Here is a 22,018-nt window from a genome sequence, read left to right as displayed (position 1 = left end):
AGGAGAGAAATGTTCACAATTTTTATAGTGTTTTTTTTTCTAACAATACTCACAGCGCTGACGGTTGCTTTGTTTCTTCTTTCACTTTATAATAGCTGCAAGCAATTAAAGTGACGAGGGTCGTGTGATTTATGTACATATTTTTGTTACAATCTGAAGCAATTTCGCCAACAAAAACCCTCAAATTGTGCGGTGTTCCAATTTGTGTCGGGTTTGGGTTTCCGCAACCATCACTGCATCTTTTTTGAGAAAGTTGGTTTGTCTTGTCTGAACATTGGTGCATCCTTCTTTACAAGGCGATACTACATGAACTGCCGTCACATTTATGTCGTCTATTGACTCTTAAAACCTTCAGTGGCTGCAGCTTTCACATGGACACATCATGTTTGTCACTCCTCGATCTCGATCAGTCTTTGGTAAAAGTGCTTTAACGTTTTTGCTCCGTCATCTTGCTCCGAGCTGCAGGGTCACCTTAAATTGGAGCAATTTATGAGCTATCGTCTGTCTATAGTCTATTGTCTGCTCTGTATTACCCCTTTCCCACCGAAATTAGCACATTTACGACGTTTTTCAGACCCGCCTATAAATACAGAGTGTCTCTTTCCCAATTGCCAGTGGAGTATACTCCTGTTGGCCTCTTTTCTGCTGCGCCACCGTCTGACGTCACAAACGCGCCAGGAACAGGGTCAGTAAACAGTGAAGATGTTACGGTGGTTCGGTCTTTATTTTATCTATTACTCATTCAGTCTGTTTATCAAATTTGGAACGATGATCGAGTGCTCGGACGGGGACGGGTGGAATTTGTAGCTGAGACGACAAGGAGTCGCAGAAGTTAGCAACGGAGCATAGCATCGCGCTGGAAAGGGGGCGGAGATTAGCATGTCGACACGGGTTTTGTGTTCCCATCAATGCCGATCGGAGCCGAGGCAATACTTACCCGGGTCTACTGCAGAGTCGGGTCTGAATGGCGATTGTAACCTTTCCCACTAAACAAAAAAAGCCAAGTGTTCGCGGGTGTCGGTGTATTTTTTGACTAGTGGGCTCATATGAAACTTTTTATGCTGCCATCTTGGCCAGGACTCCCTTGTAAAAGAGATTTAGTATCTCAATGGGATTATTTCCTGGTAAAATAAACATAAAATAAATGATTCAAAAACCTTTTGCCAAAAAACTTCCAAAGTGACGGACTGAAATCAGCTTGGGTTCACTTTATTCAGGTAAATGTTACAGGTAGAATCAAAAATATGGATGGACATGAAAGAATGAAAATCCTCCGTCAGCAGTCATGCATACACCAATCAATAAAGTTTGACTAAATGGACAGAATGCTCTTTCATGTTGAGTCAGCACAGCCATCATTTACTCATACCAGCTCAGATTCGACAACAGTACAGTGTTTTACAATTTAATTTGTATTGACACATGCAGCAGAGCAGCAGAGCAGCAGAGCCTTGTTTCTTGTCAATTCAAATTGAAGGTACCTCTCGCTGCACACTGATGTGTTACAGCAGGTGTTTCAGGTGATAGAAACAAGGCTAAATTATGGAGAAAGAATATATGAAGGGGGTCATTTAATCAATACAGTATTCACAGAGCTAAATCTCAGAACTACTTTAGTCTGATACAATGATCGGTACTCACAACTCAAATCGATAACAGTTTAATGCTGTTCTAAACTTGATTTTTGCAACGCTAATAGCATTGTAGGGGAAACTAAACTACTGCTCCAAGTTGTACATTTTGAGAGCCAAATTTATACCGTCATTAAAAATAATGAGCCATAAACATACACACGTATATCAAGATAGTTCACAACCTCTTTTTCACTTGGACATATTAAGGTACTGGCTTCACAACTACTTAATAAAGCATCAAAAAGAGGACAACCTAAAGGTGACAAACAGGAGATTTAAAACGACGAGTTACCAAAAGAAAGTACAGTATTTTAACCATTTTAAAATAGGTGTAATAAAGTCAACAGAAAACACTTCTAGAGCAAACTACCAAACACAACATTTCAAATAAAGATCATAACAACGGATCCAAGCTGCAAAACCAGCTTTTAGCGAGGGCGGATTAAGCATACACTTAAAAAATATAAATGTTCAGCTGCCGTGCTTGTAAATAAAAGCAAAAGATGTATTTACAGAAGGAAGTTAATCAGGTTTGATACAAGGCAAGTATTAATAAAAACATTTGATGAAGGAGTCTTTCAGGAACTCGAACACAAGCTAATAATAAATGCAAAACATAGCAACCTGATTCTAATAGAAACTCTCTACAAAGAGGACTCTACAGGTGTAATGTGTGATATAAACAGCAAAGGAACCATTCAAATATCCTCCACAGACAGCAGGAAGGCTGGACTAAGTGATTCGATTGGTTAAAGATGGTATCCAACTGCCAACATTTGGCTCATAAAAGGCATCCTACAGGATCATAAACACATCATACGCAGAGCGAGTGCAGGCTTATTGTCACCAGAGCGTTGATACACACGAGTGCAAACAATTATGGGCTTGAGTCCTTTATGGGGTTTCTCTGAAGGTGTTATGTCGCTCTGATGTATTTTAATGATGGAAACCTTATGATCACGCTGTAATAAATAAGATAATCAATGTTAATCATTGCTTTGTAATAGGTTCTTGGTGCGTAAGAGCACACTGACGGACACTGAAACCAGTGTTAGCGCCATGTCATAAATATCCTCCTGGAATGAGTCAACGATGCATTTGGCTTGTGTTTCGTTTTACTTTCTGTATGTGCTGTATTTCAGTCTGGGCATCTGTGTTGGTTTTATAGAGCTCATAATACTCGTAACAATGTTTTGTGTACCGGTGTTATGAACACTTCTGCTGTAATCACTGTAATAATTACCCCCTTAGATTATGACGGATGTTAAAAGGCTTGATATGAATTCAGCATGTTTGTAATATTAGCAGGTTCTACATGATGCTAATATAAACTTAACTACATTTGGATCAAACTTATTAAAACATTAAGAAATAACACTGACAAATGTATGTTCTGGGTAAAAACAAGCGATGAAACGCTTCTCGTTTGCTCAAAAGTTAAACTGGTAAAGATATGCAGCAGTGATGAGGTTAAAACTGCACACATACATGTAGACACATATGTGGGTCTGACTGTTTCCAGATTGCCTTTTTCAAGTGAAATGGTTTATAAACAGTTGATAAAGTTTTTTGGTGTTGTCGGCCTAGTAATTAGAAAATATAGTTATATCAAATAACAGTTAACTTCAGGTATGTTCGGCTGCAGATTGAAACCAAATTGAATGACACAATTAAAAAAAAATCTCAACATACACTGACCAATTTCTGTACAATACATAGAGAGCAATAATGCAGATTCATAGTACAATCTGTAAGCATGTTCTGCAAGCTAAAAATGCCTCTTAAAGCCAGACACAACGTAAAATAACACAAAGACACCTTGAAGAAAACACGTCATCACTTTCCCCAAGGTAGCGGTCTGAACCCTCCTTGTACACACAGCTCAAATTCACACAAACTGGGACTCTGTTTTATCTCAGTTTACAGTAGAGATATTTAAAGGCACATTCTGCAATATCTCCTATTGCATTGTTGACACATTGTGTCATGGATGCGAAGCACCTGAAACCAGACTCAGTATCTGAAACAAACAGCAGCAGTTTGCGGAGGAGCAGCAGCTCCAGCTGTGTGAAAGCTGCAGTTCAGATGCAACATGCAGCAACTATACATGAAGACAGGAAGATGTAGATATGCCAATCTCAACGTCTACAGGAAAGGAAAGGAATAACCTCTGGAACTTTAGGTTTCACCAACTGCAGTTGCTTTATAGCTTCTGTTTGAGGATGTATATTTTACATCAAAGAGCCGTAGGATTGCGCGTAGGATTTGAACATGTTGATCCCCTGATAGTAATATGATAAAAGTTGCAGTTGCAAACCTCACAGACAGGAAGGGTCTCTTCATGCAAAACACGAAAAATAAAGCAATGAGTTAACTAGGTTCTGTCTGGACGGTTTTTTGAATAAACTTTGTTATTTTATAATCAACATATCTTCATTATTACAGATACAGATATCTGCAGGCACAGCATTTACTGCAGCTAAGTGTTAAACCTGCAGCAGCCATTCCTCTTCTAGAGGAAAGCAACTTGCTGTGCAATGCAAATTGCATTCTGTCTTTTTACCACAGTAGTTAGTGAGGCTTTCCCTACTTTGCATGCTATAGACACGATCATCATAGCACCACGCCTTGAATTCTGATGCTCTTTCTCAGATATTCATCACAGCCCATGGCCCAAATTGAAAAAAATGCATGTTGGCTCAGTTGATATCTTCAGCTGACCGAGTATTGCGTGTCAGGACAGCCAAAAGCTTGCTGGCTTGCATGCAACCAAACGTTGTAGGACAACTGGGTATTTTTGGGTACACGTGTTAGGCCATACTAAATTTTTTCAGCCATTATTAGTATTGAAGTATGGGTAATTCTATGCAGGTGCTAACAGGTGGTGCTATTCCCTTCCTTACCTATAGGTGGGGCAGATTGGCATGTGAAGAAGTGGGTAGCTTTCCCTTAAGGGAAATCTGCAGCCTGCTACACCTGAATGAGTGGGAATGAGTAAATTGTGAACTAGCTCCAGGAGGTGCTTCGCATCTAATAACAAACAAGAAAAAAATTGATGACACCTGAATCATTGATGGCTTTACCTATTTGCATTGCTCAGTCCTTCTGTTCACTCCATGTCAGAGTTAGCAATGATGACATAATAAGGCCAAGTAGGAAATGTCGCTGACTGTGCCTTTAAATGTCTTGCAGGATGCAAAACATACAAATGCTTTAAAAGTACAGGGTTTGTTACTTCTTCTCAATCTTCAGTGTTTGTACAAAACTCCAAAGGTCCTTGACCACCTGAGGAAGGTGTGGAGAGGGGAGGGAGGGATAACAACAGAACAGAAGAAAGGAATTATAAATCATCCAAATGAGGTGCTATACAGCGTTAGACATATGACTCACTGTTACTAAAACATGCTTTTGTGCGTCTCGCCTGTGGGAACGCTGATTTTAGATGGGGCTGTTGGGGGAACGACGAGGGGTTGGGTGGGGGCAACAGTACATACCAGAGTATATGACTAGGTGCTCCAGGTCTGACAGATCTCAGCCTTGGCTGATGAAACCAAAGCACTTCCACAGATGTTTCTACACACTGGGATCAACAAGCTCCCCCCAACCCAACTTCACCCCCCTACTCTTTTCCTTGTCCAACCAGCACTTGCGCCGGTCTAAAGCGCTTTCACCTGCTCTCATTACTGTACAGCTAACGTTTTAATGCTGCAGTAAAATCACAAATAAATGTTCTCCTTGAGTTTTTTCCTTCTTAGAGATGCTTTGATAAAGAAAAAACAGCTTTACTGTTTAACACCGTGCTTAGAATCATTTACTCTGTGGTGATAATCTAAAAGCTTTTGGGTGATTAATTCATGCTTTGCAAACAACCTGCAGGGGCTGTTGTTTTTCTTCTGAAATGACAGGATTAGAAAAGATTTAAGGCCTGCATTTAGAAAAAAACCTTTTTTTAAGGTTGGTCAAAGGCCTCGAATGTGAAAGAGACTGGTACCATCCACATACCACCAGTCCCTTCATTAGGGCTAAAAAAGACACACTCCAGTAAATCACAGAGCAAGAGTTTGCCTTGGCAGGTGTACTCCCATTCCATCTCGAAAGAGCCCGCTGACACAAAATGAATATAAGTCAAAGAGAACACACTGTGCTGCACAGACGTTTGAGCCATAATGGACAGTGGAAGGTATGAGGACAGCATGGGGAACAATTAGGCATTCTTGGGTATCTATCATGGCAAAAAGCTTTTAAAGTTGAAATAAAGGTTGATGTAAACGTGACCCTGGCTGCTAGCACCCAGCAACTGGAATTTATCCACAAACCAAACAACTTCCCTCGGCTGAGAGTACAAAAAAGGTGGACATTGATAGAAATTGCATGTGGCGCAAGAGCAGAAAATGTAAAAACTTCTGACTAAAAAGTAAACAAGGACTAATCTCAGATGCCTCATCAGGGCCATTAAAAACCAAGTGCAATCAAAAATTATACGCATAATGGATCAAATGACTCATGATTACTTACTTTCTTGTCTGAGATTTTGAAAGAACTCCTCACGAAATTCTCAAACTTCTGCTCTGTCTTCGGTAGTGGTTTTCCCTGGTGAAAAAAAGACCATTAAATCATCAGCTTAACGGTGCGTCAGACATTCAATTAAGAGCAGTAATTTGCAACAAGAGGATGACAGCCTTACCTCCTTGGCTGCTGTTGACAACTTGCTCTTAATCTCAGGCAGGGAGGGAGATTTAGACGGGCCGGCCTGGGGTTTGTCTTTTCCTGGGGCAGGTGTCTTGAAAAATAAATCAGCTAGATGAGGAACACTGATTGATACGTCAAATTGAGAGAGATTTATAGAGTTGTAGATTAAAAGATAGCTTCATATTATGGCACAATATTTCTTCTATTACTCAAGTTCAGCTCTTGCTATTAATGTGTCTGTGTTCTATTTTGAACTCCATCTAAAGAGCCAATTCTAACTTATTGGTTGTGAATCCATTTGCTGACCAACAGGCCGGTTTAGGCTGCAGCCCTATCGTGACCCATTTTGTCTGGGTCTGAGTTTACAGGCTTGGCATGGGCAACCAGCTGGAAGAAGATAAAAGCATCAGAAAGGACAACAAATTCTAGCCTCATTACACCATCTTTTTTTTTTCTTCACAAATACATCAGGTACAAATTATGTTTTTATTGTTTGCAAGCAGGAGAGGGCAAGCCCTGACTCACCAAAAGAGATTGTTTGTCAAATGTGTTTTTCCCTTAATGGCAAATCCCAACAAGTGAACTAAAGAGAACAAACACCTGACATCAAATTAATGTCTTTCACATGAAGAGCTAACACTTTGTCTGTTCTACTTTTATTAATGGTCAAGACTAGAGCCCGAACGATATATCTGTTAGCCGATATGGACTTGTTAAAGCCACTGTCAGTCAAAGCTGGTGTTCTCTGTAATCGATAGAAGCAATAATATTTGAAATTGGCGCCATAGCTGTGGAGAAAGTTGTACAAACAGCTCGTGGTTTCGCCCATTCTACATTCCTACAACACCCAGCATGCATTGCACCCCTCCCTCTAAAAAGAAACGGCCCAGCGAGAGGCACTGAAGTTAAATACTAACGTTTCAAGGACATTGATCGCTGCAGGCAACGGCTCAGAGAGGTACAGAATCCAAAATACGACGAGAATATACCGGTGGATCGTCTAAAAAACAAACTTGGGGTCTACAGTCCACATTTCAAACCTGACAAGTTTGAACGACACATGACATCGGAGGGGGGCGTCCTAGATTGAGGAAGTGTAGTGTAGCAAGCTCCCTGACCGCCAGGCTACATAAAACGCATCATCTGGCGGAGGTTTTCCGGGGCCCATTGGAGAAGCGGATAGCGTCCTCCAAAGGCACCGAGCGAAACTGCATTTTTCTTCTTCCCCATAATAGCATGATAGGACTGAGGTTGAAAATCGGTGAACTGGTCCTTTAAGGATACGGTGATCATTTTTACAGGACATATAGTAACGCAGAAAAAAATCTTGAGTTTATTTAGAAATGATCTCATTATGTAGTTTTCTCAGCAGAGAGAGCTCGTCCTCAATAGTTTACAATACTCTCAGCACAACTCTTTGTTGTGTTTGGTGACATTATAGGGGCTATTTCAAAAGACCACTGGTCCTCTGTGTTTGCAAGAATAAGATCAGCATGAGCATTGAACTAGCAGGTCCACAGGTGTGTCCAGACCTGGGCAGTCGAGGCACTCTGAGGTCCTAAATTAGAAGTGTGTGAATTTAACACAAAAACAAGAACACACACACCATACACCATGACTGCATGTTACACAAGCCACAGAGCTTGTCCCTACACGCAAAGCCAGTGTGGAATCCAGTGAAAATTGCAGGGTTTCTTTGATAGCCAGAGAGACATTTGAAAGAAGAGAGAAGCCATGTCTAAAGCAAGTGAGTCACAAAACAGCAAAACCTCACAACCAGCCTAGTACATTACTCATTTTCTCTTTGGTTGTTGTCACTATAAACTTAACTTTTCTACATTTCAGTTAAGCAGCATTTCAGCATTCACATTTCTAACTCTTTCCAATCAGCCTCATTTTAGCTAAAAATCTCAACCAAAAAAGTTGGAAGCCAGAGCTGTCTATTTTCAGCTGATTTAGGCAGCCAAAATAAAAAAGACACATAGACATGCGATGGTTTGCTATGCACAACTTCAGGCTTTGCAGACCAGAGTAAGCCTTGAAACGGTTAAAAACAGGTGGAATGATCTTGAGAAAAAAAATGTCTCTCTCGTTAGAAAAAAATGCAATTATCTGTCCCTGTCCCCAAGAGTTCTGCATTTTATAGCAAAGATCAAAAGGTATAAAAAGAAGAAAACCCTGACACACACATACCACACTTCAAAAAAGGAGCGCATATGCTGCTGGCTCCCGGCCAGACAAATGCACTACGTATTTATTATTTATGGGCAGCTCTCGACTTCCAAAGGACAGCTGTGGACCTGAAACAGCTGATAAACACACAAAGCCAGCAAGCTTTTTCATCTGGGCCAGACACTGATTACAGATGCCACGAGGCTTGGAACTTAATCACAAGCACGCTATCATTTGATGCAATCTCTTGTCTCCAATCCAGGGCAAACACATGGTTGTGACACCTTTGCTCATCAGGTGTGTCGGGGATGGTAATTGTCATTTTGTTGGAATGAGAGGCCCTTGTCTGGGGGAAAACGATGACTCACTGGGAATGGCTGGCCTTTTCATGGATAACATGTCCGATTCTCAATGTCATGAGCCGTTTTCTGGTTCAGGCCATCCATCCATTTTCCTCCGCTTATCCTGGGACAGGTCACGGTGGCAGCATGCTAAGCAAGTTAGCCCAGGCTTTCCTCTCCCTAGCAACATTTTCCAGTTCCTCCTGGAGGATCACGAGGAATCTTAATCAGCTGCTCGAACCACCTCAGTTGTTTCTTTTTGATGCAAAGGAGTAGCGGCTCCTGGTTTAGGCCAGTGTTTGTGAAATTGGCTTTACGCTTATTACGCCGATTATTGACACAATTTAATGCTAATAATTCTGTTCTTACCTGCCTTAAATTGTCAAGTGTCTCAACATGCAATCGTTAAAGATTACGTTTATTCACTATGAACATGCAGCCATTTTTGATATTGAATGACAGACGCAAAACAACTAAATGGATATGAACTTGAAACACATTCAGTTGAAAACATGGAGAAAAGGGTGAAAACAAAAGTGAGAGTTAAGAAGAACGTATTTTAACGGTATTAACGTCAACAAGCTGAAACTCTCCCCGGTGTTTTTCTTGTTTTTCAGGGAAAGGTTAGCGAACAGTTGCAGGAAGCCATCGCACCTCATAAAGTGTTATTTCAGTTAAGAACTTAGAGTTTAGTAAATCAGACAGTGGTGGTGTCATGCTTTATTGTATCTCTTTATATTTAGGCAGGCTTTTGTTTCGCTTTAAATATATTGCATTGGTAAGGGGATGGCTGAAAAATATTACAAAGGGGATACATTATTAAAGAACGTTTGAGACCAGCTGGTTAAGTAAGGAGAGGGGTGGCCACTGAGTAGTATTTGGTCACATAACGAAGATTGGAAAGCAATATACAGGCGAGCAAAAAAACAGCGGTCAAAGCAACTCTGTATTCTCCAGAAACGGCCGTCTGTTCAGAAATGGACATTACAAGGACTTTGTACAAGGACGCTGGCAGGATGAAGTTCATTAAATGTCCAGTTCAACTGATTCTTATAACCTTTTAAGTTATGGCTCCTCAGGGTAATATGTGGATAAGAATTGGGTTTCAGTGCAAGTGTGAAAGGGCTTTAAGTTAGAAGAAAACATCCTTATAAGAACAACACAGGCACCTGCTCTAACACACGTCAATCAGTCACTAAAACAATGACTCACACCCTTCTGGGATAAGCCTGAGTGGAGTGCTTAACAACTTTACGACTCTGACGTGTGCTTGAAGGCATCAACTCCTCCAAACCCATCAATCAAAAGACACCAGCTGCAAAATGAAGTTACTTCAAATCAGCACGACACGAGTTAGCTGGTTCTCATGTCGAACCTGTTACGCAAGAAGGTGCAGCGACACGCTGGGCTGCGAGAGGTGAGAACTGCGGTACTGGCAACAGATCTGACAAGCCGATGTAATGACCAGTCACCTGCATTTAGTAAAGAAGAAACAGACATCCACGCCCGCCTTCCTCACTCCTCAGGGGCATCTGGAAGCGCAAGCTGCACCAGACATCAAACGCTGGTAATGAGAGCAATTGGGAGAAGGTGTGTCCAGGAAGTGAGGGGTGTGAAGAGGTTGTAGAGCGGGAACAGTTGTTGTGTAGAAGTGCAGAGGGGATGGGGGAAGTCAAAGCTCCACAGGCCAGAGAGTTAAACTGGCGGGACGGTTTCAGCGGTTCAGCTGCCCGTCGGCTAATCCCTCAGAGCACATCAAGAGCTGCTGTGTTATGTCTGGGCAATGGCCACCGCAGAATTAGCTGCACTCTCCCACACGCACAAACAGACCATGCGAGCCCTGAGGGGAATCGTTTCCTCACCTCAGGAACTTAAAAATCCTGTAGCCAAGTGTTGAACATGAAAAAAACATCCTTCTTTCAAGACATCAGACAAGATATCTCCTTATCTACAATCCTTGCAAGTTAATGAGACATTGGCCTTTAGCATTAGCCATGTTTTATCATAAAAGCAGGCAGTATTTGTATGCTGACACATTCTGTTTCTTTCCACCTCATTTTTATCACAGTAACTTGCAGGGGCATCAAAGGTGGCTACAACACAAGACGGCGGGGTCAGGCCAAGGGGTCGCGGGTTTAAACCCTGCCCCAGGAAACCCTCTTAGAGGTCAGGTGTGTTTGCTTAAAGAGAGGCAGAGTTCAAGCTTTGGGTTTTCAGACGCGTCTGTCCGAGACATTCCACCGGGGAAATTAACTATCAGGTTGAGCTAATTGCAATGAGCATTTATCACATTCCTTGGCTGTGGAAGGGGAAGACTCTGAGCCTTTTTTTCTTTGGATTGTTTTAATTGTAATTACTATGAAAGGCGAACAATTACTCACGGTCATTAACACTTTTTTCCCCCTACAAGCTCTGATTTGAGCAGAAATAAGCGTTTACTTTTATTTGTTTGTTTCCATTGAAGGTTAAATGCATTGTCTGATGTGATTTAATTGCAGGCCTTATCAGGTTTTGAGCTCAAACAAACTTAAAGGAGCAGTTCGCTCCTGTAAAAAGCCACTGTCAGTGAAAGCTGGTGTTCTCTGTAATCAATAGAAGCAATAATATTTGAAATTGGCGCCATAGCTGTGGAGAAAGTTGTACAAACAGCTCATGGTTTCTGCCATTCTACATTCCTACAACACCCAGCGTGCATTGCACCGAGGCGGGCGTCCTAGATTGAGGAAGCGTAGTTTAGCGAGCTCCCTGGCTTCCGCCAGATGACGCATTTTAAGTAGTTTGGTGGAGATTTCCAGGGCCCATTGGAGAAGCGGATAGCATCCTCCAAAGGCAGACAGTGAAATTGCATTTTTTTCCTACCATAATGGCATTAGCTCCCCATAATAGGACTGAGGTTGAAGGTTGAAGGTTGGAGGCAAACTGTCCCTTTAAGTAACTGGAGGTCAATATTTTTCTTGCAAAATTAGTTTTATTTAAAGTGTTGCTGGGAAATTAAAGTTCTTTTCAGCACGTGTTGTGACACTATACATTACATAACACCGGATCCATTTATCAAAGTTGCTTTTTCGTTATATAAATGAGAAATGCATGATTCTTTGTCTTCTTTAAAGCTCCTATGTTCATTACAAAGGGTTCTTTTGCTAATTTGCAGAGTGACATGATGTCATCCATTAGGAACAGAGTCGCTGGCTTTGACTGAAGTCTGGCGTAACTGTAGACCTAATTAATCAGTCAAACAGATAATGTTCTGGCCTTCTACACAAATCTGACTGTATCTTTTCCAAACAAGTTTCAAACTAATGTCAAGAAACAAAGACTGGTTTAAGATTAGGGGTGAGGGAGGTTATATATGCAGGGTTTGCAGTAATCATTTTTACTTTGGATTGAAGAGTTTTAAGATTTCACAAAGTGGTTCTCAGTGAGGCCAAATAGATATCTCATTATTTTGTGTCAATTTGGAAAAAACAGGTCTGTTTTCTTTGCACCTCTGGACCTTGTGTTGCCGGGCTCTTGGTTGACCCTAATAGCTGACCCCTTTTTCTACAAGTGGCTGTCAGCAAAGTAAACAAAGCCTTTCCTACCTTAAACTGTGGTTTGCCTGCCGAACCTGATGGTTTTCCAGCAGGACCATTTTGTTTCACCGGAGTCTTGTTGGGCTTCTTTGCTGCAGACTCAAATTTCTGAGGAAGAGAAAAAAAAGCCAAATCTATAAAGAGACAAACATTATGACATCCCTACAGTTTTAGGAAACTTGTTGGCTTAAACCAACTCAGTTTGCCAGCCTACTGAGTGTTAGAGGGGCCATATCTTTTGAATGGACATTCTCATATTATGCATTGGTTTCACATGTTTGGGTGTTATTGAATAATAATTCTACTGCATATTTCCGTGTTTTTCCAGAATGACATTTTTAAAAAGGTCGCCTCTGAAATGGGACATTCAGAACAGCTGCAGGTTTCTACGAGAACCTTACTTTGGCTGAAATCGACCAATCGTCATTCACCGTCGTTCACCTCAGGCTGCCTTCTTGCACGAGCTTGTAGTCAAGTCGTTGAAAGATTTCAGCTTATCATTCCGACACCTCCTGGTGATTCTGGCTCGTACATACAAGGCTGATTAATCAATCCTAAAGCGGCCATCTTTTCTACAATTTTGGAATGACAGTGCAGTGCGGCCGCTCCCCCACGCGGGATCGCAAACGTGGGGGAGGGGCTATGCGGTCACTCCAAATACTGTCAGCCAATCGCGGAGTAAGAAGAAGAGGCTCCAAAAAATAATTAAATTAAAATGTGTGTACAGTTTTTAAAACGAGACAAACTCACCAACGTGATTCAAAAACACAGAATCATAAAAAATTGATTGCAGAGCTAAAAATTGTCCCCTTTAGAGTTAGACACACAGTTCATCATCAGAGTTAGATGAGAGTAGGGGGCGCCACACTGAAGTAACAAGTAGCTGCAAACACTGTCCTGACTAGCTCTGAGGTAATTGAATGACAACCGCAAACACTGCAGCAAAGGTGGGTCAGTTTTGTTTGCTTCTAAACTATATACATTCATCATATCTCTTTTGGGTCACTGCAGGACTCTCATACCGTTTCTTCTATCGAGCCTATTTCGGGCTCTGGTAGTCGTTTCATGTTGTTTTGAAAACTCCACTATCAAAGCGCTAATTACCAAGCCTCTTTTATAGCTGTCAAATTATAAATGGCATGTAACATAATGTGAAGCACATTTGTTTAATTTTCCTCGGAGTCTTTTGCAATGAGGTGTTTTTGTTGTTGTCTCTCCTCCCTGTAAGGCCGTGCTAATTTTGATGCTGCAGGTGTGGACTTCATTCTAAAGCACTGAACCAAAAAGAGCAACAATAGTGTGAATTCTACAACTCAAACAATGAGAATCGCAACTCATTGTAAAAGCTAAGAGGAGTGGAGTAGTCCTGATGTGATAAAGTAATAGTTTGTTCTGATTAAGTGTCTCAGTAAAAAGGTTTGCTCTTTGCCTTTTTTACTAAAAACAAAACTGCAAAACTGTAATTTTCTACAGCGCTCCTGCTTGAAGATAATTTCAGAGGAAGCACAAGACAGACTCGGTAATTTGTCACTGATCAGATACTTAGTATCCCAATAACCTGTTATTGTTCTTCTACACACTGGAGGCCTTCCCGTCAGGTTTCCATCGCTCTCAGTCACCTGTGTAATTACCTTGTAATAGCCGAGGCAAGTACCTGCATTTCCTGAGCACCAACCCACTCCTTGCAATCACTGGTATTCACCTTGGAACAGGCTACAAGTGTAATTGCCTGTGTTGACATAACTGCTAAAAGGCAATTACACATGTTATTTCCTCGAGCAATACCTGATGATAAAAGACGCTGCAGGGCTTCTCCAGTGAGGTTGCAAATCAGAACATATTAACACACAAAGGACACAACTCAATCACACAGAGTGTGCATGTGATTGGTACCTTGTGTTTTAGCCTCTCTCCTTTTAAGTGATTATTGTAATAGCCTTTCACCAATGAGTTTTAATACATTGCTTTACCATGAAGAGAAGTCCACCACTGAGAAACCAGAGAGTGTATGGTGTGTTTGTGACACAATTTTTGCATGTGAAAACAGTAATGTTGTTGTTCTTTTAATGTTTGGATGGAGACATTCAACTGGAGAAGCTCAGATGTTACAACCGAGGTTAGACACCTGCCTACGAGATAAGTAACATCTGCTAATTTGACTGCTCTCTCTCATGATCCCTCAAGCCTGCATGTTACTCTCTTTCAGACCAGTCTGGAGGTCAGCTACATGGCTGTTTGCAGTCTTCATGAGAGCAGCAGTCTCCAGGCTTTGGGACTTGCCTTGGGGGCATTATAACAGATTAATTTGGCCCATAATCTCAAGATAACAAAGCTTGTTTTTCTCATTTCTCGGGATACTTTTCTGTCTGTTTCAGTCTCTAAAACAAAACAACCGGCTGCTCACTGTGATATTACAGACCAGGACATACCATGCTGCCACTGCTCACGCTAATGAGTTAAGTTAAGCCTGTTCCTATGTTTGTTCTGTGCAGCTCTGGGGAAACGAGTTATGATCATCTGATGTTACGGTGGTGCCGCATCGTTATCTCGTGATAAAAAGATAAATAAGTCGAGGTCTAAAGAAAACGACATGAAATTACTCGTTATCACGGGACAACTGAGTAAATATAATGTATGCATGCATGTCCACTAAGGGCTTCTGTATCTACTTAATTAAAACTCTTATTTTTCTTCGGTTGTGTTTTGTTTGACACGACCAAGCTGCTCAGTTTCCTGATTTTTGATAATGTTCTGATGATGAAGCTGTTAGATTCACTTGTAATGGAAGTGCAAGTTTAACATGTAGGCAACATGCCTTCTTATTATGTAACAGAAATCCAATGAGGTCAAAATCAAAGTGTACTAATTTGCTGATAACAGTGTCAGTCAGCAAGGGATGAGCTTCAGTACCAATACAAGAAAAGGAACTTATTCAACATGTGATAAAGCTGTTTCACACAAAAAGCCAGACTATAAATTTGGCAGATACAATCAAAAATGTTTCCTAACTTCATTTTTAGATCAAACGCACACTCCAAACAGAATGTTGCAGACAGTAATAATTACAATCATATCAACAAACAGTCAAAAATAATAAGTGTTCCCAGATCTACTTTCCAGAGTGTTGTGCTGTCATTAATAAAGAAAAAGACAGGATAGATGACGCCTAAGGAGAAGGATGAAGACAAAGATTAAGGTCACGAAGGGGGGTAGGGGGGTGGGGGGTTGTGGGGTGCAGAAGTTAGAGGAATAGACAACAGAATAAATCAACAGGTGACAGAAATGCTCAGCTGTCATCTGCCCTGAGGAGCGGATCGGCACTCACGTCGCAGGTATGCGCATCTGCCCTGCTTTGATCTTTTGCCTGGCACAGTTTTCACTAGGATGACGTGTTAAAAAAAAAAAGAAATCACAAACAGACACCGACATAAGAAGGAGGCAGATACACACACATGCACACACACACACTTGCAGACGATTGTGGTAACACGCAAAACAAGTGTTCAAAGGCAAAGGCCAGGTGCAAAGCTGAAATGGCATGAGAGACGATAAAAAGGAGCAATCATATTAACAGTGGGATGACAGAGGGACAAAGATATGCAGAAAAATGGGGGAAGATGTTTCCCATAACTGGTGTGTGTGTGTGTGTGTGTGTGTGTGTGTGTGTGTGTGTGTGTGTGTGTGTGTGTGTGTGTGTGTGTGTGTGAAACTTTGTGTTCTTCTGAGCATATTTACTTTGTACTGTTAATGTTTGCAAATTGTGTGCATTTTTGCAAGTTTGTATGTCTACATTTAATGTCTACAGTGTGTATATATGCAGCTTTGAGATTGTGCATTTGTGTGCATGCACGCCTGTGTGTATGCAGAGGATAACACAGTGCCGACTTGTTGGTGAGACAGTGAGAATTCAAGCAGATTACAGAGGAGAAATCCGATCATTACGCCACTCAGACCCTGTGTTTTACTGGTGGAAAACAGGTGGGTACATGAACGAACAGGATGAAAAAGTTACATGTCTTGTCTCATACAAAAGGCTGGACGGTCAGCGAGTGCAGGAATGGGACGGGCCAACTGAAATGAAATGCTACGATAGGACACAGGCTGTGGGAGTCTAAATGATGAGGCAGGAACAAAAAAGGGAGACGGCAGACGGCAGCTGCAGAGAGAACAACAAAAAACTGAGGGCAGGCCCTTGGCTACCCTGACACCTGGTGGACAACAGAGGACTGGAAACAACATATATAACTTGCAACATATATAATTTACTGTAAATTTTAAGTATAGCTGCCTACAAGGACCTTTATCTGGGTTTTAGCAGTGATGGAAGTGAGAGACAGTCTGTTTAACGTTATATAAAAACAACCTAATACTATTAATCACAGACCGACTGAAAATTATTCTGATGACTCTATATGACCTACAAAAGGAAACCAGACCATCAGCGACAAGATTAACGACGATTAACTTCACTCTGCCTTTGTTTACATTTTCCAGGGCAGAAATTTAAAGTGAGTGATACATGTGACTGTTAAAGAAAGCAGGATGAGATTTTGTGTTAAAAACTACCACTTAAGCATGTACAGGACAAAACCAACAAAGAGATCAGAGGTACGGCTTTGTCCCCAGGGGGCGCCAAAATCAACACAAACTGAAAGTTCCTCAGAGGAGCTTTCAATAACACAAGAGATGATGAAAAAGTAGCTGTAATGGACTCGGAGTATCAGTTAGAACTCATTTCATCACTCTCAAGGTGACAAAGTAAAATGCAAACAATCATCCTTAGCCTCATACCTAGAGTCATTTCCTCCAAATTGCATCCTCTGTTTAATAAGGACTTAGGTATGTTTTGTGTTTTATTATGTGTTGCCACCCAAATTCAAGTAACACCAAGTCACCTGCCAAGGTGAACCAAACCACGCAAATACTTCAGACCATTAAATAAACTGCTTCCCAGAAGCTTTAGGACAGCGTGTTGTATTTTTAATGAATTCATATTTAATGCATTTGATTAAGTGAATAATACAGTATATCCTGCGGTTAGATTATTATATTTCCATATCAAGGTAACTAAACAACAGGTATTTATGAATTTATTGAACCCTCACTGATTGTTAATATTCTCTTCAGCTAGGGTTTGACACTGTGGGCCCCCATTCACACAAACACCTGTTGTTTTGTGATAAACATTGGATTCAGGTAATAATATTAAAGAAAATCTGAATCTAAAACTAAATATTTGTTATTCTATTTATTGTTATTAACAAAAATACAGGCCTACCTTTTTAAAGTCTTTTCCAACATTCTTCTGAGGCTTCACTTCATTATCATCACTGTCGTCATCTTCATCGTCACTAAAAAAAGAGAGACAAAGAAAAAGTAACTTTGCGCAATATGACAAAACTTTCTCTGCACGAATGGTAGAGGGGAAAAGTGGTGATAAAAGAGGTTCTTATGTTATTTGTGTATCCGACTAAATTTGAGACACATAAATGTTGTTTTTAAGGACCTGCACAGTGAAAAAATCTGAATATAAAAAACGTACTCGTCATCATCGTCGCTGTCTTCTTCATCATCGTCAGAATCCATCTTTAGTTTTTTCTATGACAATAAAAAAAACCAAGAGAGTTTAACAGGGGACCTGAATGATCAATACTTTGAGTATTACTAGGGTGACAAAAAAACTATTTACTTCCTACTTTAATATGGACTTTTTGTTATAGCATGTCATGTCACGTCCCTCACTTATTGTAACAACATGCATTGTTTTCTCTGCATTTGTATCTTAGGCGTACAGCATGTAAATGAGCACCACTGCTACATAATGTAGTGTTAATATGTTCTTCTTGCTAAACCTTAGTTAAAGTTTAAAACATTATATTTGAAGGATAATTTTTCTTTGTGAAGGCAGCTCTGTGACTTAATAAATGACTGCCAGGAAACACAGTGAGATAGTTACCAATGGAGGCTTCTTCCCCGACATCAGGCTTGCAGGCCGCTTCACTGGTGACGTGTTGTTCTCCTCCTCTTCATCCTCTGAATCCTTCACACCTGCAAAGCAAACACTCGTAACTGCAACTGCATAGTGATGAAATGTTTGTAAGCTAGATTAACCTGGTGAGTCCTTGAACAGTCAGAGTTTCAAGTATTATTGGAAACAACAAATGAGATAATCGTCAACGAATCATTTATTTTTAAAGACCATTGTCTTTTATTATTGGTCACGATAAAAAGAGTCGTACTGTTTTTGTACTTGTTATCCTCTTATATATCCTATTAACCCTGTAAAGACAAAGGCAAAAGCTGTTTCAATACTCACTAACAAAATGCTGCCCGCTGATGTGAACTGGTCCTGAGCCAGACTGCAGACGGAAGGTGACCGGAGGTGTGATCTCAAATCCACCTAAATTCATCTGAACAAGAAAAAGACGCAATTACAACAACAAAATAAACAGCTGAGTAACTTTTTGTTTGTGTTTATTGTTTAAGCATTAGAAGCTAAAAGCTACTTTTACATTTACTTTGCTGACTTCAAAAAAGAAAAGTAATTCAATTATAGATTCTACACAGAGATATGATATGCATTTTCTCCCACATACATAACTCTTAAGTGCTTAACTAAATGTTGTTAGCTGTGTGGTTCACTCACAGAGGGCAGGACGGACGGTTTCAGGGCAACCAGTGGCACTTTTGTTGTTTTTCCATCATAAGTGAGGCCCTCGACTTCCACCATGTGGAACTTATCCTCAGCTTCGGCTCCAAGACACACCTGAGAAAAAAACAGGTCCAGTAAGACTACTTATGAATCAATATTTTCTAGGGTACAGCTACTAAAATTAAAGACCCAACTTAAGGCTCTAATTTTAAGATTAACATGTTTCTGCTTTTCTTTGTTTCAGTCTCTGTAATCTTAATTTTTTTTTTTTTAACATTTCATACTCTAAACAATTTATGATTTTTATACAAAATGTTTAAATCACTTCTTAAAAGTCACTTTTATAGACCTGCTTTTATGTGATGTCATGTGTGATGTGTTTATTTGTTTTGTTTTATTTATTCCTATTTAATTTATTTTCTTTTACCATTTCCTCTCTGCCATGTTTTTACATGTTTACATCTTTTGTCCTCTTGCTTTACCTTAAAGCAAGCACTTTGTAAGCTGCTGTTTTTAAAGGTGCTATATAAATACAATTATTATTATTATTATACAATACTATATTCAGAAAAATAAATATTTATTTGCAGTGGCTAATTACTAAATAGTCAAATGTAATAAACAATTTAACACAGCTGGGTTTTTTTAATAACATTTATGTGTGAAACAGACAGAGAGAAATTGTGAGGATGCTGTGAGAATTTGTGGAAAACATTGGAAGAACATATCTGTTAACCACTGTTACTTTGACATCTAAAGAAAGGCAAATCAACAAAATCAGAGCTGAAAATACTTGCTTTCCCTGCCTTCCTGGTAAAGAAATACTTCATTGTCTAACGTAAAAGGACAAAAAAGGCTGCCACAAGGCAAAGCAGACAGATACCAAATTATCTGTCACAGATTGCATGCGTATTTACATATAAGAACAAGATTTTGAGTCACATGCTTTTGCAACATGTCTTTACATCAGTGTGAAAATGTTTTCCCTACTGCTTTGAGTGACAGCTGTTGCTCCGTATCATCGTCGTCAACGTCAACTTTGAACTCCCGTTTGTCTGATTTGAGGGTACAACCTGGGGAAAAACAATACGTGCAACTTATTACCAACATTATATCTGCACTCGAAATGTACATCATACACGAGTGCATACATTTGTTGAAAATGCAAGGGCGAACTCTTTGCTAAAGCCATGTTTCTCCCATGCCTTCCCCAGCTAGCTAACAAAAGAGCTGAATTGGCGCGAGCAGGGGCAGGCAGGTTAGCCAGCAATTTAGCTAACTTCCTCTAGCTTAAAATGTTAAATGGCTACGTGTGCATGATAACATGGTAGTAAAACTGATTGTGCAACCGAAAAATATTAAGTTTGTCAGAATAAGCGAGCTCACCAAACAAGTACATTTGTGGTCTGCTCAAATCTGAGATATCGTCCTCCATCTTTGTAGTGGGTGGTTACACTTCCGTAAACTGGTGTGACGGAAACGTCACAGAGCCAATGGGGAAGCAGAACGTGAACGACGTTGAAGAACACTGAGCCAATAGCATTGCAGATAGGGCGGGATAAATGAAAGTGCACATTCTAGTGGATTAACACTAGATGGAGCTGTCGTAATGTAGATCGAGGTCAACCGAAAAGAAAACAGTTTGCTGAAAACGAAAATAAATAACCAACTTTAATTATCACACTACAAAAGTTTGAGGTTATGCATCACTTCTCTAGATAGATAGATAGATAGATATCACATGATAACACATTTCTTTAGAATATGTAGGCCTACTTATAAGGAAGATTTTCACACAATTATCAAGTGTAAAATTAAATAGAGATAATGGGGCTCTATGCACAATCAACCGTTTTCTGCTTATCAGCTTTTTATACAGTTGTTTGTATCTTCGTAATTTGTAATGGCTTCCCCAAATAGGATTTTCAGTTTTTATATTAAGCTTGGGATATTCTCCCTTATGTCCGCCTCTTAATGTGCCGTTTGGACTAAATAAAAGAGGCCTTTGGTCAGTGATATTAAAAGTCCGGCCCAGGGGGCAGTTGTAGCCTTTAAAAGAGTGTTCTGCGGTTGTTAAAAATATTGATAATAAAATGAAGAGCCATTGTAGTCTCACTAGTCTGTATTACAGAGAGAGACAAATTGACCAAACTTTCTGAACTGCACACAAAATAATTTTATCAATGGTACAGTTTGTTTTAAGGAGAAAGCTACAGAGGGGTGATAATCACACCCATCTTTATAGTCTATTTAAACACTTTTAACGAGAGTATATTATAAATCAAATGATTTAAATTATACATGTAGCACAAAAACACCAGGAATATCCAACTTCATATTATATATTTCAACTTCCATTAGTTATACAATTCCCTGACTTGCCCTAAATTCCAGAGCTGTTGCCCAAACCCGGTGATGATTCATTGTTTTGCTAGCATCTACTGCAGGCAGGTTCTTGTAGTCGCAGGGGCTTGAATCAGGGCCCTGCTCGACCGTCCACTTACCCACTGCAGGCTTCTGTCCTTTAGGTTCAGCATTGACAAGCAGTAAAACAGCAAAACAGCCCTTCACCTTAACTCCCTGACTACTTAAATCACTTCTGTTGCTGTAGAAAACATCTCAAGGTGCACAGACGTCCAAAACAAAACGTCTTAAATCTACTTGGGAAACAGCAAAGTTGCTTTATTGTGAAATGTCTTTCTTATCTTAATATTTGTCACACAATGTGTCAGTAGCTGACCCGTACTGAGCAGGTGTTGAGTCACTGAGGCGCAGCAGCAGTATTACCCAAAAGGAATGAGTGGAGTTGTCTTCATGCATGCCTGAGAGCTTTAATGTGTCACAGAGTGCCAGGACACGTCCGCAGATCCGCTCTCATGGCTCATACGATGCTGTTGCACATGGACTTACTCAACACTTTTGCTTTGCACTTTAACAAAGATTCCTGAAGGTGTAGAG

The 22,018-nt window shown here is 40.3% G+C and overlaps 1 protein-coding gene across 1 annotated transcript; it reads right to left on the bottom strand.

The window, feature by feature from the left end:
• Positions 1 to 1,193: 1,193 nt before the first annotated feature.
• On the bottom strand, positions 1,194 to 20,526 carry npm1b (nucleophosmin 1b). Its single transcript, XM_069670624.1, has 11 exons — positions 20,447 to 20,526; positions 20,051 to 20,133; positions 19,055 to 19,174; positions 18,725 to 18,818; positions 18,365 to 18,456; positions 17,951 to 18,006; positions 17,687 to 17,759; positions 12,418 to 12,516; positions 6,319 to 6,414; positions 6,150 to 6,224; positions 1,194 to 4,919 (listed from the first exon to the last, which is right to left on the bottom strand). Exons 1-11 carry the CDS (start codon positions 20,493 to 20,495, stop codon positions 4,866 to 4,868), a joined length of 891 nt encoding a protein of 296 aa, XP_069526725.1. The 5' UTR covers positions 20,496 to 20,526; the 3' UTR covers positions 1,194 to 4,865.
• Positions 20,527 to 22,018: the final 1,492 nt, after the last annotated feature.

This window comes from Semicossyphus pulcher, unplaced genomic scaffold (genome assembly GCF_022749685.1).
Source record: "Semicossyphus pulcher isolate SPU_LCO1_2020_fin unplaced genomic scaffold, fSemPul1.0.p SCAF_2, whole genome shotgun sequence".
Classification (NCBI taxonomy): domain Eukaryota; kingdom Metazoa; phylum Chordata; class Actinopteri; order Labriformes; family Labridae; genus Semicossyphus; species Semicossyphus pulcher.
The sequence above is the reverse complement of the archived record's forward strand: the minus strand, read 5'-3'. Positions and strand labels throughout refer to the sequence as shown.